General features: G+C 50.7%; 1 protein-coding gene across 5 annotated transcripts in view; it reads left to right on the top strand.

The window, feature by feature from the left end:
* The window catches only part of STK10 (serine/threonine kinase 10), a 117,114-nt gene that overhangs the window by 79,436 nt on the left and 23,663 nt on the right, over positions 1-14,015 (top strand). For all 5 annotated transcript variants that reach the window (XM_036120303.2, XM_078066867.1, XM_078066868.1 and 2 more), the window contains exons 8-12: positions 1,110-1,244; positions 3,312-3,857; positions 6,295-6,425; positions 10,737-10,860; positions 11,274-11,453. In XM_036120303.2, the coding sequence (XP_035976196.1) occupies positions 1,110-1,244; positions 3,312-3,857; positions 6,295-6,425; positions 10,737-10,860; positions 11,274-11,453 (1,116 nt within the window). The remainder of the gene's footprint in view (positions 1-1,109; positions 1,245-3,311; positions 3,858-6,294; positions 6,426-10,736; positions 10,861-11,273; positions 11,454-14,015) is intronic.

The following is a 14,015-nucleotide window of genomic DNA, read 5'->3' as shown; positions in this document are numbered from 1 at the left end:
AAGAATTTGCAAACATGCGTGTTCCCAAAGACCTACCTATATGCACACGTTCATAGCTTTATTCATAGTCGCTCAAAACAGGAAACAACACAAATGTCCATCAGCAGCAGAATGAATAAACAGGTTGTGACCTCTCCATACAGTAGATAACTGCACAGGAATGAAAAAGGACCAGTTTACCAATATATGCAGTGAGGTAGGCGAATCTCATGATTTCAACCACACCACCAGTCACAGAGGACTGCATATTTTTTATTCTGTTCACATGAAATTTAGGGAACAGGCAAAACTAGTTTCTGGGGCTGGGCAACTAGGGGGAGTGGGGTTGATGATACGGAGATGGAAACCTTTGGTGTCTCAGGTGGGCTATGGTCATACCTAGTATATAAGTGGAAAAAAGTCATTGAGCTTAGTGATTTGTGAACTTTACTGGGTGTAAGTAACACTTCAATAAAGGATATGTAGTAGATTTTTTTTTTTTTTAAAGTATTTTGCTTATTTATTTGAGAGAGAGCGAGAGCAAGCAGGGGGAGGGAGAGGGACAAGCAGACTCTGCACTGAGCGTGGAGCCCGACGTGGGGCTCGATCTCAGGACCCCGAGACCATGACCTGAGCCGGAATCAAGAGTTGGACACTCAACTGACTGAGCCACCCAGGTGCCCCTGTAGTAGATATTTTAAAACCATATATTAAAACCTTTTAAAAAAAACCAAACAAATGTACAAACAACCCCCCAAACATCGCTTGAGCTCCTGCTTTGAGCTAAACACTTCCTTGTGCATTATCTCGGTTAATCCTTACGACCTCCCTATAGGTTTGGCATTATCGTCCCCACTTTGGAGATGAGCCTGCAGCTCAGGGAAGGAAAGTGACACGCTCAGCGTTGCACAGCTGGTGGGGGGCAGAGCCAGGATTCGGCCTCTTCCAGCACACACAGGACTTTGTGGGCCGCCTCTGGCTCTCCCTTACCAAGTACACGTTCACATTGTACTCAGGGATGCCACTGGCCTTCTCTGCCTGGGAGATGGCCTCCCCCAAGACTTCGCCTGCACCCTCCTGCCCCCTCCTGCCCAAAGTGGTTCTAATCCAGGTGTGTCTTGCCCCCTCAGCATCCCTTTGTCAGCAGCATCACCAGCAACAAGGCCCTGCGGGAGCTGGTGGCCGAGGCCAAGGCCGAAGTGATGGAGGAGATCGAGGATGGCCGGGAGGAGGGGGAAGAGGAGGAGTCCACGGATGCCACCTCTGTAAGGCCTGGAAAGGGCTGGGGTGCTGGGGAGGGACGGGATCCCGGCAGGCCTTGGCTGGTATAAGAGGGGACCTGGGGGGTGCAGGAAGGATTCCTGGTTCTCCCCAGCTCAGGGATTATAGCCCCCCACGCCACAGGTTACGTATGTCAGCACATGGGCCAGGGTGAGGCAGCGGGGGTGTGCTGGCCAGATTCTGTACGCTTTCAGGAAAGAGCAGTAATCTAGATTTTCACATGGGATCTTCCAGTTTTTAAAAGTTGGTAGCTGACTCAGTGCTTCCCTGCCTTTTTCCTCTTGTGGCTCACATGCAAAATGAAAATGTTTTTAGCACCCTGTGGGATAAATGCAGGTAAAGGCTACACGTGACCGAAGGCAAGAGGCCGAGGGGCTCCGGGCACCCCAGACCCTGTCTGGCTGCCCCGAGTGCCTAGGGGACCCATGTCTTGGCACATTTGTAACCCATCAGCAGCTTCAGCACTTGGCTGAATTTAAATTTAAATTAAAGCTAATTTAAATTTTTAAAAAAACCTGTGAGCCAAGCAAAACATGTCTGTGGGCTGGATTCTGTCCTGAGCTGTTGGCTTTCAGATCCCTGGTCGACGCCACTTGGGAAGGGCCTCTTCCAGGAGGGAAACTTGCTGTCCAGATGGTGCCGTGGAGCGAGTGAGGCAGGGGCTGGACTCATCTGTCAGGGAATGGGCAGTGTAGTGCTGTCTCGAGTTTGATGGGATCCTGGGAGAAGCCACAGGCTGGCCTGAATCCTTACCAGGATGAGGAAGGGAAGCACCGAGGAGGAGGAGCAGAATCAGCCCTGCAGCCCTAGCCTTTTACGGAGCCCTTGCTGGGGGCTGGGCACTCCGCAACTCTGACGGGAGAACCAGGGCTCCATTTTAGAGATGGGCAAAGTGAAGTCGAGGAATGATGTGGCCAGTTGTGCTGATAGGCGGCAGGGCCAGGTGTAGGAAAACCGTGGTGGGAGAGGGAGGTGGTGTGTCTGGGTCCTGTCTCCAGGAGGACGCCGCGGACAGCAAGGTTGGGGAGGGAGGCAGAAAACAGTCACACCGTCCTGGTTTTCCACAGGCAGGAGGCTGACCCTTGTGAGGGTGGTGGGGGCTGAGCGTTTCAGGCAAGGGCTGGGCATTGGTGTGGGATGATAGGATCAGATCTGAATTCCTGAACTATCATTCTAGGGTTGTTGAATAAGGAGGTGGATTAGAGTTCCTTCTGGAAGCTTCCATATCCAAGGTTAAAGCCAGCGGCCATTAGGACCCAAGGGAACGCTACGGTGTGATTCCATTAATACCATATTTGAAAACAAGCAAACTAACCTGTAACACTTAGAGATCAATGTCAGGACAACTATTATGTCAAGGGGAGAGACAGACATAGGCGGGGGGGTCTCTGAGGTGGGCAGTGTTCCACTCCTGACATGGAAGATGGCTCTGGGGGTGCTCACTTTATTCATTCCCTGGATGTTTATATTTTATCCACTGAAATGGGTGTTCTATTTCATAGTAGCAATGTTTCCAGTACTTACCAGCCCCCAAAAGCTCTAAGAAACAAAACAAAACTTTAAAAACTTAGTGGATGATAGACTGAATCTAGCTTCTCGATAGTTTTGGTTTGGTTTTTATGCAACTAAAAAAAACAAAACCAAAAACTTGAATTAGTTGCCATCTAAAAATCAGGTGGCGTCAGGTAAAAATCCAGATTCTAGCCTTGTCTTAAAAAATTGGAAGGTCTGTCTCCATTGTCACAATTAGCTGGAGCAGAGTGGCCACTGCCACCCTTAGACAGGGGATGAGCTGTCCAGCTGGCCACAGTTACCTCCGCTCGTAGGAGGAAGAACAGGTATTCAATGAACTCGAAACAAGTAGTAATTCTACTGTAGGTTAGACAGTAGGGAGTCGTGAGGACTGTGGCTCACTAGAGAGGGATGACTATGGTATGTCCTTGACCCTGGCCTACTTCACCTTGTGAGTGTCTGACTTTCCGGCCCTACTGCATCCCTCACTCCTGTCTTAGACATAAAATAGCATGGTCTTGACTCTTTTTCCTTCCTAGCCTCTGGGGAACCATACTCGAGACTCTTCTGAGGTGAGTCAACTGAGTCTCGATACCGACAAGCTTCTCAAAGAATCATCCTTCACCCCAGTGCCACCCAGCCAGCCTCAGGACAGTGTGAATGGGCCCAGCCAGCCCTCTGGGGACAGATCCCTCCAAACCACCAACCCCCCAGATGTGGCTCCTGGAAATGAGACTGGCCTGGCAGTGCCAGCACCCTTCCGGAAGTCCCGGCCAGTGTCCATGGATGCCAGAATTCAGGTGTCCGAGGAGAAGCAAGTCGCTGACCACGGCGGGGACCTCAGTCCAGCAGCCAACAGGTCCCAGAAAGCAAGCCAGAGCCGTCCCAACAGCAGTGCCCTGGAGACCTTGGGTGCCGAGACGTTGGCCAACGGCAGCCTGGAGCCCCCCACGCAGGCAGCCCCAGGCCCGTCCAAGAGGGACTCAGAGTGTGGCAGCCTCGCCGCCTCCGAGAGCATGGACTACAACACCTCCCTCTCAGCCGACCTGTCCCTGAACAGAGAAACAGGCTCTCTGTCCATCAAGGTAATGCCACCGGTTCTACCACGGGTTTGGAGCCGGAGTGTGTAGGACGTGCGGCCCAGTTTTGGTTTTGGAAGCCGTTAGTGGCCGCCTTCCCTTTTAAGTGGTTCACGAGGATTGCTCTTCTTTAAAGAGCCTTGAGCTCAATTCATAGTGTAATCTCCAGAATATCTGAGTTCAGTCTGGGATTTAGTCATGCCGGGCAGTTGGCTCAGGTTTAAATTTCAATTTGTGTATCCATTTAAATTGGGTTTGGTGAAGTTCGGGAGAGAGGGGTCTAGGAGTGAAGTTCTCTTGTTTGCGGGTCAGCCATGTGGTCCAGCTGCTGACTGGTCGATTCAGTTACAGGGAGTGGGCTTAAGGCACTCTTGGGGCTCAGTGGCCTTTCTGGAGGTGGCTGACGTGAACGACAGTAGCCACTGAGCTTGAGGACTCAGCATGGAGGCCAACACTGAGAAGTGCTTTAAAGAAAATGGAGGCTCCTTCATCATCTCCGTGTACAGATGAGCAGACGGAGGCTTAGGTGGGGAGTGGAGAGCTGGGCAGCCCCACAGACTTGGTGCTCTGAACCCCACGTGCCATTCTGCTCTCCCAGTGGAAGCCTGGCTGCCCCCTCAGGAAGGGCTGACGCCCCCCTGCCCACACTGATAAATCTCAGGATATTCTTGAACTCACTCTTGCCCACTTGACCAGGCCACACTGAGGCTCATCCCCAGCCGAGGCTGATTTTAGGGAAGATACTGTATTGTTTTGTTTTTTTCTCCTGTTGTTTACTTGGTGGAAACCACACAGTAGAGACTCAAAAATATTTGCTAAACGAAGGGAAGTGAAAGAAGGAAAGGCAGCCAGCCAGCCCAAGAATTAGCTTCAGGAAGAGAAGGAGAGCACGGTTCTAACATGTCACCAGGACAAGCACAGACAGTGGTTCTAATGTACACGCAGCATCAGGGCCCCTCAGCTGCCTTAAGACGATAGCCTGTCCCTTCTCCACTTAAAAAGACACCTAAGCCAAAAGAAAAAAAAAAAAAGGTAATTATAAAAAATAAAGAGCAGAGCAGGGTCTCCCCTACCTCTTCTCATGGGTGTTGAGAACATTCCTTTGCTGGCTGACTGGCAGTGAGTCCGGGAACACAGCTGTTCTAAGAGTCCATGGACCGTATCAGCACCCGCAGCGAGATGAGGAGCCTGTTACCTTGGGGGGTGTGTGTGGGGGGGAGGGCAGGAGGCCCCGTGACCCCGAGTAGTTCTAGTGGGGGGGCTGTAGCCCCCAGGCCCCTTTCCTCCCCGCCACTCCCCATCTCTCACCGGTAGTCTGGAGTTGAGCCCTAGCACGCGCCGGCTGGGCACTGGAGGAGGAGGAGAGTCGGGTGGGGCTGCTCAGTGCCCATGGTGTCTGGAGCCCCTGGAAGCCTGGGGGGGAGCAAGCCCTCAGGGAGTGAGTGCTGGCCACTGGTCCTGGCTGAGCAGGAGCGGGGCTTCAGAGCCCACTTTGAGGGGATGGAGACTTACTGCGGTACGCAGCCCTGGCCTGCCCTCTTTGTTCTGGCTGGAAGGCCCTCGGGGCAGAGTCCGGCCGCAGGGCTGGGCTACGCCAGCAAGGGCCTCGGAAGCCCACTGAGGTCAGAGGGGGGAGATGCCATGATGACTCCAGGGCAGGCGCACAGGCTCTCAGCTGAGTCGGGAGCAATTTTCAGAGGGTATTCAAACCCCCCGAGGAGTCTTGGCAGCACTCTGAGCAGTTGTGTCTGAAATGCATGATTACTCACAGAAAAAGATAAAGATTATGAATAATTTCATGGGAGCTGCTCCAGACGGGTGTGGCCTCCCGTGGAGTTCAGGGCAGCTTGGGTTTGACTTCCAAATCAGTTATGAACTTCAGTTTTCCGGGCTCTTTGGATTTGGCACTGTGGTAGGAGATTGTGGTCTGCAGTCCTAACTGTCAGATATAAATACCAAGTCCTGAACAGTCGCCATGAGCTGGGCTCTGTGCTGTGTCCCCCACGCACTCTCTCGCTGTGTCTTTGTAAGCACCCTGGGAGGTGAGCACTGCTGTGCTCTTCCTCTGATGAGTTTAGGAAGCTGAGGCTTGGACAGGACAAGGGACTTGCTCAGGGTCACAGAACCAGTACGTGGTAGAGGGAGGATTAGAACCCGGTTCTTTCTGGTGCCACGTCCTGTGTGTGAGAGTGCGGGCAGCCAGGTGTGGGGCCGGGAAGGGGCAGTGTTTGAAGGCCAAGATCAGGGCTGGAGTAGAGGGGGTAAGCTCAGACACTCAGGACTCCAAGATGGGAAGCTTGAGGCAAGAGGGGGATGATGGACAGCTATGTCCTACCTGGATGTCGAGGCTGTGGGGCCAAGGAGGCTGTGGGCCACACCCCTGTGTCATCCACAGATTCTTAGCTGAAATCCTGAGCTTTGCCTAATGATTTTACTCTGCCAGGACTCAAGGCTGCACAATAAAACCCTCAAGAGGACACGCAAGTTTGTGGTGGATGGTGTGGAGGTGAGCATCACCACCTCCAAGATCATCAGCGAGGATGAGAAGAAGGATGAGGAGATGCGATTTCTCAGGCAAGCCTGGGATTGGCTGCTGATGGTGGTAACAGGGTGGGGATGTGGTGAGAGGGAGGGTTGTAGGTTCCTTTGGTTACAGAACTCAGCATGAAGTGAGGGATCAAGGACACAAAAGGCAACTGGTTTTGCTCCTGCACTCCCCAGAGCACCCATCCATTCATCTACCCATCCACCTATCTATTTACTCATCCACCTGCCCATCCATTTACCTATATGTCCACCCACTCATCTACCCACCATCCATCCATCCACTCCTCCATCCATCTACCCACATATCCATCCACCCACTCATCTACCCATCATCCATCCTCTCACCTACCACCCACCCACTCTCTCATCTACCCATCAGTTCACATTCACCCATCCATCCATCCATCCTCTCACCTACCCACCCATCCATCCACTCATCCACCCACCCATCCATCCACTCATCTACCCACCCATCCATCCACTCATCCACCCACCCATCCATCCACTCATCTACCCACCCATCTATCTATCCATCCACCCACTCATCCACCCACCCACCCACACACACACCCACCCATCTACCCACCCACCCGCCTACCCACCCATGCACCCACTCACCCATCCACCCACTTATTCACCCACCCATCCATCCACTCATTCACCCATCCACTCAGCCACCTACCCATCCCTCTACTCTTCTATTCACCCATCCATTCATCTACTCACTCACCCACCCATCCATCATTCCATCTACCCATGTACTTGCCCATCTACCAGGTTGGGGGACATGGTAGTGATTCAGATAGTTGAGGCTGTTGCTGTTGTAGAACTTAGACCTGATGGGCCAACACGTGATAAAAAGTCATCCCCAATTGTAGTACACGCTGTGAAGGAAGTAATGGGTGATATGATAGTGAGCCCCTGGGTTGGGAGGAGGCTGCTCTGTATGTGGGAGACCCCCAGTGGAGTGGCTGGGGGGGCACAGAGGGAGCTGCAAAGCTAAGGCCCGAGGAGTGACTGCTGGGCTTGTTTAGGAAGCTGAAAGGATAGGGCTGGAGTGTGCAGCGTGAGGGCAGAGGTCACGTAGGCCTGTGGGCCAGGGTGGAGTGTGGATTTTATCCCAGGGGCAGCCAGAGTAAGATAGCTGGAGAGTGACTGGCTTTCGTTTCCCTTCGGAGAGATGGCTCTGGAAGCTGCAGGACTGTGGGCTGTAGAGGGCGACGCTGCACAGGGTGACAGGGAGACCCTGTCCGGCACAGTCGGGCTGTAGGCTTGGGCTGGGGCAGTGGCCGGGAGGAGGGAAGAAGGGGTCAGTTCAACATACATCTTGGAGGCAAAACCAGTGAGACTGGTGAGGGGAGGAGAGTGTGAGGCAAAGCTGTCTGCTGGGAGCCATCTCTGCACTTTGGAGGTGCTCAGGCCCCCTAACAGCCCTCCTCGGGGAGACGCTATTTCCCCCATTTTGTAAATGAGGAAACAGTTTCTTGGCAGGTTAAGTTATTTGCCTTGGGTCACCCAGGTGAGAAGCTAGAGCTGCGATTCTAACTAGACCTATCTGTGTGAGGGTTCTACCAGGCTTCCACTGGACCGGCAGCTTCCTGGGGCTGTCAGGGGTGGGGGGCTTAGCAGTCAGGGAGGCCTTGGAGCCAGACCTTTGCAGGATAAATTCATTATTAGTTGGAGAATATTTCTAGAACATTGAACACATTTATCTTTTTAAAAAGCACAAGCATTCCAAAGCCAAACTGAAGCAGTTTTGGATGCTCTGGGGCACTTTCCCCCTCTAGGGACCACAAAGATGAGAGGCTGACTTTCCATCAGTGGTGTTTCTGCATTTCTGCATGAATGCATGTACACGTGTACACACACACACACACACACACACGCATCCTGGTCATGGGGGCTGGGGAGGCTCATGACAGAGGGTGGGAGCATGGTTGCTCTTGGAGGATGACACCACCTTCCATTTTCCTGGTCGCCTGGGAGGCGACCTGTTCTCCTAAGCTTCAGACCTCAAGGGCTGAGTTTCCTTTCCATCATCATCTCCTCTCTGGGCAGTTCGGGTTCCTGGGTTGAAACTGTAGATCCACCATACCCCGTCTAGAATCGATGCCCTCTGGCCCTGGCCCTAGGCCCCCACCCTTTTGCTAAGCAGAGGAGCTGTGTGTTGCTCAGGTTTGAAAGGTGAGTCTTCGCAGAGGTCGAGGGCCTCTCTCCCGGTCCGGAGGGCCGAGTGTCTTGTGTACCCGGCTAGGCTGCCAGGCTGTGCAGGGGTGTGGAAGGCTCTCATTGTTCCCCGGCTGGCTGTCGCCCCCCACCGCACCCCCAGTCCACCCCCTGGCCTTCATGGATGCTAGGATTTCCAGAGAATTGGGTCACACACAGGCTTTGAACTGTGTGACCAGATATTCACTCTCCCAGACTGAGGCTTCTAGGTCAGAGTTCTTTCTCCTTTTCCCTAAAATTGCTGGGGCCAGTGCCGTCCTTCTATAAGACATCAGCCTGTCTCTCGGCCTGCCTTCCCTCGTGAGAACCCAGGTGGGGCAGGGAGTTAGTGTTCGCACCTGGCCGCCCACCTTCTTTTGTATTCCTTTGTTTTTTGGTCAGGTGTTCTCTGAGCCTTAGTTTCTTTGGAGTCAGGATTTCTGTGTCTTCGTTAACACTCTCAGCCCTCTTACTGCCCAAAGAGCAGAGGCTCAGATGGAAGCTTCTTTATATGGCTGTGAAGAGTGTCTCTGGTTTCCCAGAGACCTAGAAGCCTTTGCCTCTTGTTATGATCACTCCAGCTGCTACCACTTAGTAACAAAGTTAGCGAGTTTTACCACTTGTCTGCGCATGCCAGGGGGGTACAACAGGCATCCCCGCATTTAGCCCTCAAAGAACCTGAGAGGTAGACATGATCTGTGCAGTTTACAGATGCAGGAAGAGGGGCCTAGAGATCGAGTGACTGCCTGAGTGCACCCAGCCGGAAGTCAGCAGAGCTTAAGATTCAAACAAGGTTCCTCTGACCCCCAGGAGCGTGCTGGCCTCTAGTTGGGGGGCAGATGGACTCTGGCCGAGAACAGGACACAGGCCTCATGGACCCAAATCCTGAGAGCCTGCCAGGGAGGCCTGATTCATAGTCAGGAAGCCCACGTTCTTTCTGCATCATTTTCTTTTCTGATGACATAAATGATCCGTATCAACCTTTAGTGGATTTGCGCAGAAAGAAACACAGTTAACACTTTGGAGTTTATCCTGCAGTTATTTGTGTGTGTGTGTATGTGTAAACACATAAACACATATACATACTCATCAACAATATATGTGTTACAAAATTAAGGTGTACTCTGTGGTTTAGGTCAAGTTTTTATTGTATTGATATTTTGAATAGTTAATACAATGTCATGGTTCGAAATTCAAAGAAACGGAAATAAAACAAAAAAAAAGAAGAGGGTAAATAGTGAAAAATCTCCCTCCCTCCCTTTCCTTTGGTTCCCCTTTCTGTGTTAATATTTTATATGTAATCCTTCTTGAAGTACAGTGTTTAAATAGGAAAGTGAACACACAGACATATAAATTTTTTTTATTTTTCTCCCATAAGGTAGGGTAACAATAATAGACCCACTTGTCAACACCTTGCTTTTTTCACTTAGAGATCATTCCAAATCTGTTCATGTAGAATTGTTACATTTAAAAAAAAAAAATTGTCCCATTTTTAACATGTTTTTCCATGTAATTAAATATTTTTTAAAACTTGATTTTTTTCATGGTTGTGTACACAAAATTAACATCAGGTGGATACATTTTAATTTATTTAATTAGACCTATATGATGAACATTTAAGTCATTTTTAGTTTTGGACTATTATAAATAATTTTGTTATGGATATTCTTATTCAGTTATGTTGTGCATCTATGAATATTTCTATAGAATCAATATCTAGAAGTGGAAATACTGTGTCAAAAGGCATGACCTTATTACCAGTTGTCCTCCGGAATGCACCAGTCCATACCCTCAGGTTATGAAAGTATCAGTTGCCCCTATACTCTTGCCTTTTTAATGAAAATGGAATTTTTAATTTGCACCTCATATCCATATTAGGTAATTTTAAAATTTCTTTTTGTTTTTTCTTTCATGTCTATTCGTGTTTTGTGTTCCTTTTTAAAAGTAGGCTCCTCCTGTTTTTCTAATTGATTTGTAAGTACTCTTTATACATTGATCATTAATGTTTTGCCTGTCAATAAATAAGTTCAGCCTGAGTTCTAGTCCTGCCTCTGCCCCGTTCCACGCGCCAGCCTCTAGTGTATCTAGCCAGAGTTACGTGATTGCTGAGATGCACATCCTTTCACCCTTCAGGCGCCAGGAGCTCCGAGAGCTTCGGCTCCTCCAGAAAGAAGAACACCGGAACCAGACCCAGCTGAGCAGCAAGCATGAGCTGCAGCTGGAGCAGATGCATAAACGTTTTGAACAAGAAATCAATGTGAGTGTGAGAAAGGATGGGTCCCCAGAGGGCTTCTTGCTCCGTGTTTTCTTTAAGGGCAGTAGAGAGCCCAATTCCTGTGTTTTCCTGATCTCCTGAGGCATTGGCTTTGTAAACCCAGAATCTCATGAAAGCCCCAGTGCTTTTCTGAGTTGTTCGGGAGGGTGTCCAGAGGGAGACTGACCTTTGTTGAGTACCATGCAAGGTAGACAGTCCGGTCTGCCTTTTGCACATGAGGAAACAGAGACTCACCAAGGTTAGGTGACTTGTTCCAGGTCACGGGGCAAAGAGGTGGTCGAGCTGGGATTCAAGCCCAGGTCTGAAGATAAGGTCTGGGCTCTCCCCATCTTGCTTCCCATCTTCCTCCCAAGTATAGAGTGACTTTGCTGAATTTCTCCTTCTGCTCCTTCCAGGCCAAGAAGAAGTTCTTTGACACGGAGCTGGAGAACCTGGAGCGCCAGCAGAAACAGCAAGTGGAGAGGATGGAGCAGGACCATGCTGTGCGCCGCCGGGAGGAGGCCAGGCGGATCCGGCTGGAGCAGGATCGGGACTACACCCGGTTCCAGGAGCAGCTCAAACTGATGAAGAAGGAGGTGAATACGTGTTGGGTGGAGGCTGGGGCGTCTAGGTTGCAAGTGATCAAAACCCCAGCCGAGCCCCACTTCAGCAACAGAGGGAATTTGGGGAGCTCGTATACCTGAGGAGCTCACGTCCGTGTGTCTGGGTTTATGTGCTCCAGCTGCACCGTGAGGAGCCACTTCTCCATCATATGGGCTCTGCTGTCGTGTGTTGACTTGACTCCCAGGCAGCTTCCTGGACATCCTCCCAGCCTAGCAACCCCAGCTGAAAGAGAGCAGGGGAGAAGGAAGGGATGGCAGCCCAGAGGGATCTGAGATGCTTTGACCAGAAGGGGGAGCGGGTGCTGGGTGGCAAACGCAGTATGTCTTCTGTGCCCTGCCCTCCTTCTGCCCAAACAGCAGTCCCCTAGTTGGGACCCACGTGGCTCTTCTTCTCTGTTCTCTCCCAGCTGGAAGAGGAAGGGGGAGGTGGCAAAGAGGTAGATGGTCCTGAGACAAAGGGAGAGGGGCCGATTTCCCAGCCTGCCCTGGGGAAGGGCATCTGGGTCCCAAAGAACAGTGCACACGTCCCTCTGTGGAGCCTGTCACCGGCAGGCTGGGCCACACTTGCTGGCCATCCCCAGTGTGCAGAACAGCCTCTAAGGGTGGTCTGTGGTGCTGCCGGCCTCAGAGCCCAGCTCCCGGACTGCGGTGTGTGGGTGTGACGTTTGTTGTATCCAGGGGGCCTCAGGCAGCTGCAGGGGCAGGGCTGGGGTGAGACATGTGGGCACAAAACTGAAGGGGGCGCCGAAAACCTTGGTAATCATCAAGATAAATAATATCCTAGTGTAGTGTTTTAAAATAAAAATTACTGCAAAATATTCATGATGAACAGAATGTCAGTTACTTAAAAGTCCGCATCCAACAGGGCCAAGATTAGGGTGAGATGATGAGTTTGAGTCCTGCAAATATAGGGCTGGATCCTGTCTGTATTTAAAATTTTGATATTCATGGGGCGCCTGGGTGGCTCAGTTGGTTAAGCGTCTGCCTTCAGCTCAGGTCATGATCCCAGGGTCCTAGATCGAGCCCCGCATCGGGCTCCCTGCTCAGCGGGGAGTCTGCTTCTCCCTCTCCCTTCTCCTGCTGTTCCCCCTGCTTGTGCTCTCTCTCTTGCTCTCTGTCAAATAAATAAAATCTTAAAAAAAAATTTGATAGTCATGATTTTGGGCATGAATTCTGAAATTTTTAAATGTAATTTATCTTGATTACTGAAGTTTATGGTATTCCCTTTTATGCCTGAGATGAGTGCCTCACTGGCCTTACCTGGCCCTCCTGCTGAGAGCCAGGCCAGTGGGCTGGGGTACGGTGCTGATACTAAGCACACCCCCAGCTCCAGGGCAGGGGGCACAGGCTTGGGAGTCAGGCCTGGTTCTGAGTCTTGGCTCTGGACCACTAACTATGTTGAGCTTTAGACAGCAACTTTCCTGAGTCCCACTTACCTCCTATCAAAATGAGAGCTACTCAGCACCTCTTTTATTGACTATCCATACGATGGCACTGTGCTAGGTGCTGGGGGTACTGAGCAAAAGAGAGAGGAACCCCACTCTCAAGATGCTGTTCACTGCCACGGAAGCCAGAAGGTTTTGGCCATTATAGGTGTGCATTTTCTATACCCATCTCTTTCTCCTTTCCTTCTGGCACTCCCCAAAACACGAATATTACACCTTTGGTATTTTCCTGTAAGTCTCTAACACTTTAGTCTTTGTAATCCTTTCTCTCTCTTCATGTTATATAATTTTTATTACTCGCTCTTCAAATTCCCTGGCCCCTCTGTCACCTCCATTCCACCCTGGCTCTGTCCAGTGCTTTCTGTGTTTAGTGTCAGATGCTGTATTGTTTAGTCCTAAGTTTTTTTGCGTGTCTCTTTTTAAAAGATTTTATTTATTTATTTGAGCGAGCACATGTGCATGCGTGTGGGAGAGGGGCAGAGGGAGAGGGAGAAGCTGACTACGCACTGAGCACAGAGCCTGACACGGGGCTCGATCCCACGACCCCGAGATCATGACCTGAGCTGCAACCAAGAGTCAGATGCTTAACCAACTGAGCCACCCCAGGCGCCCCTTGTCTCTTTTTTAAGGTTTGTATTTCTGTTTCCATTAACCTCAAGTATGTTTACCTTCACCTGACGGAGTGCAGTTATAATAGCTGCTTTAAAGTTTTTGTCTGGTAATTCCAATGTCTGGGTCATCCTGGAATTGGCATGTGACGTTTTTTTTTTTTTGAAAATCGGTCCTAGTTCCCGATTCTTTGTATGTTAAGTTTGGATTTATCATTGCCATTTTGAATGTTACCGTCTGTAGACTCTGGGTCCTGTTACAGTCTAGAGAATGTTGACTTTTTTATTTTAGCAGGCAGTCCGATCCTGGTAGTCTCAGACCACAGGTTCTGTCTTGTCTTCTGTGGGTGGCAGCTCCAATCATAGTGTGGTTTTCAAAGCCCCTGCTATACTGCTTTGGGTCTGTCTTGTCCCGCTCAGCGCGGGTGAACTTGAGATGTGCGTGGGCTCATGCACAGAATTAGGGTTTCCCTCCTCCTGCT

The sequence above is a fragment of the Halichoerus grypus genome, chromosome 2 (genome assembly GCF_964656455.1).
Source record: "Halichoerus grypus chromosome 2, mHalGry1.hap1.1, whole genome shotgun sequence".
Classification (NCBI taxonomy): domain Eukaryota; kingdom Metazoa; phylum Chordata; class Mammalia; order Carnivora; family Phocidae; genus Halichoerus; species Halichoerus grypus.
Note: the sequence above shows the minus strand (reverse complement) of the source record. Positions and strands in the feature narration are given on the sequence as shown.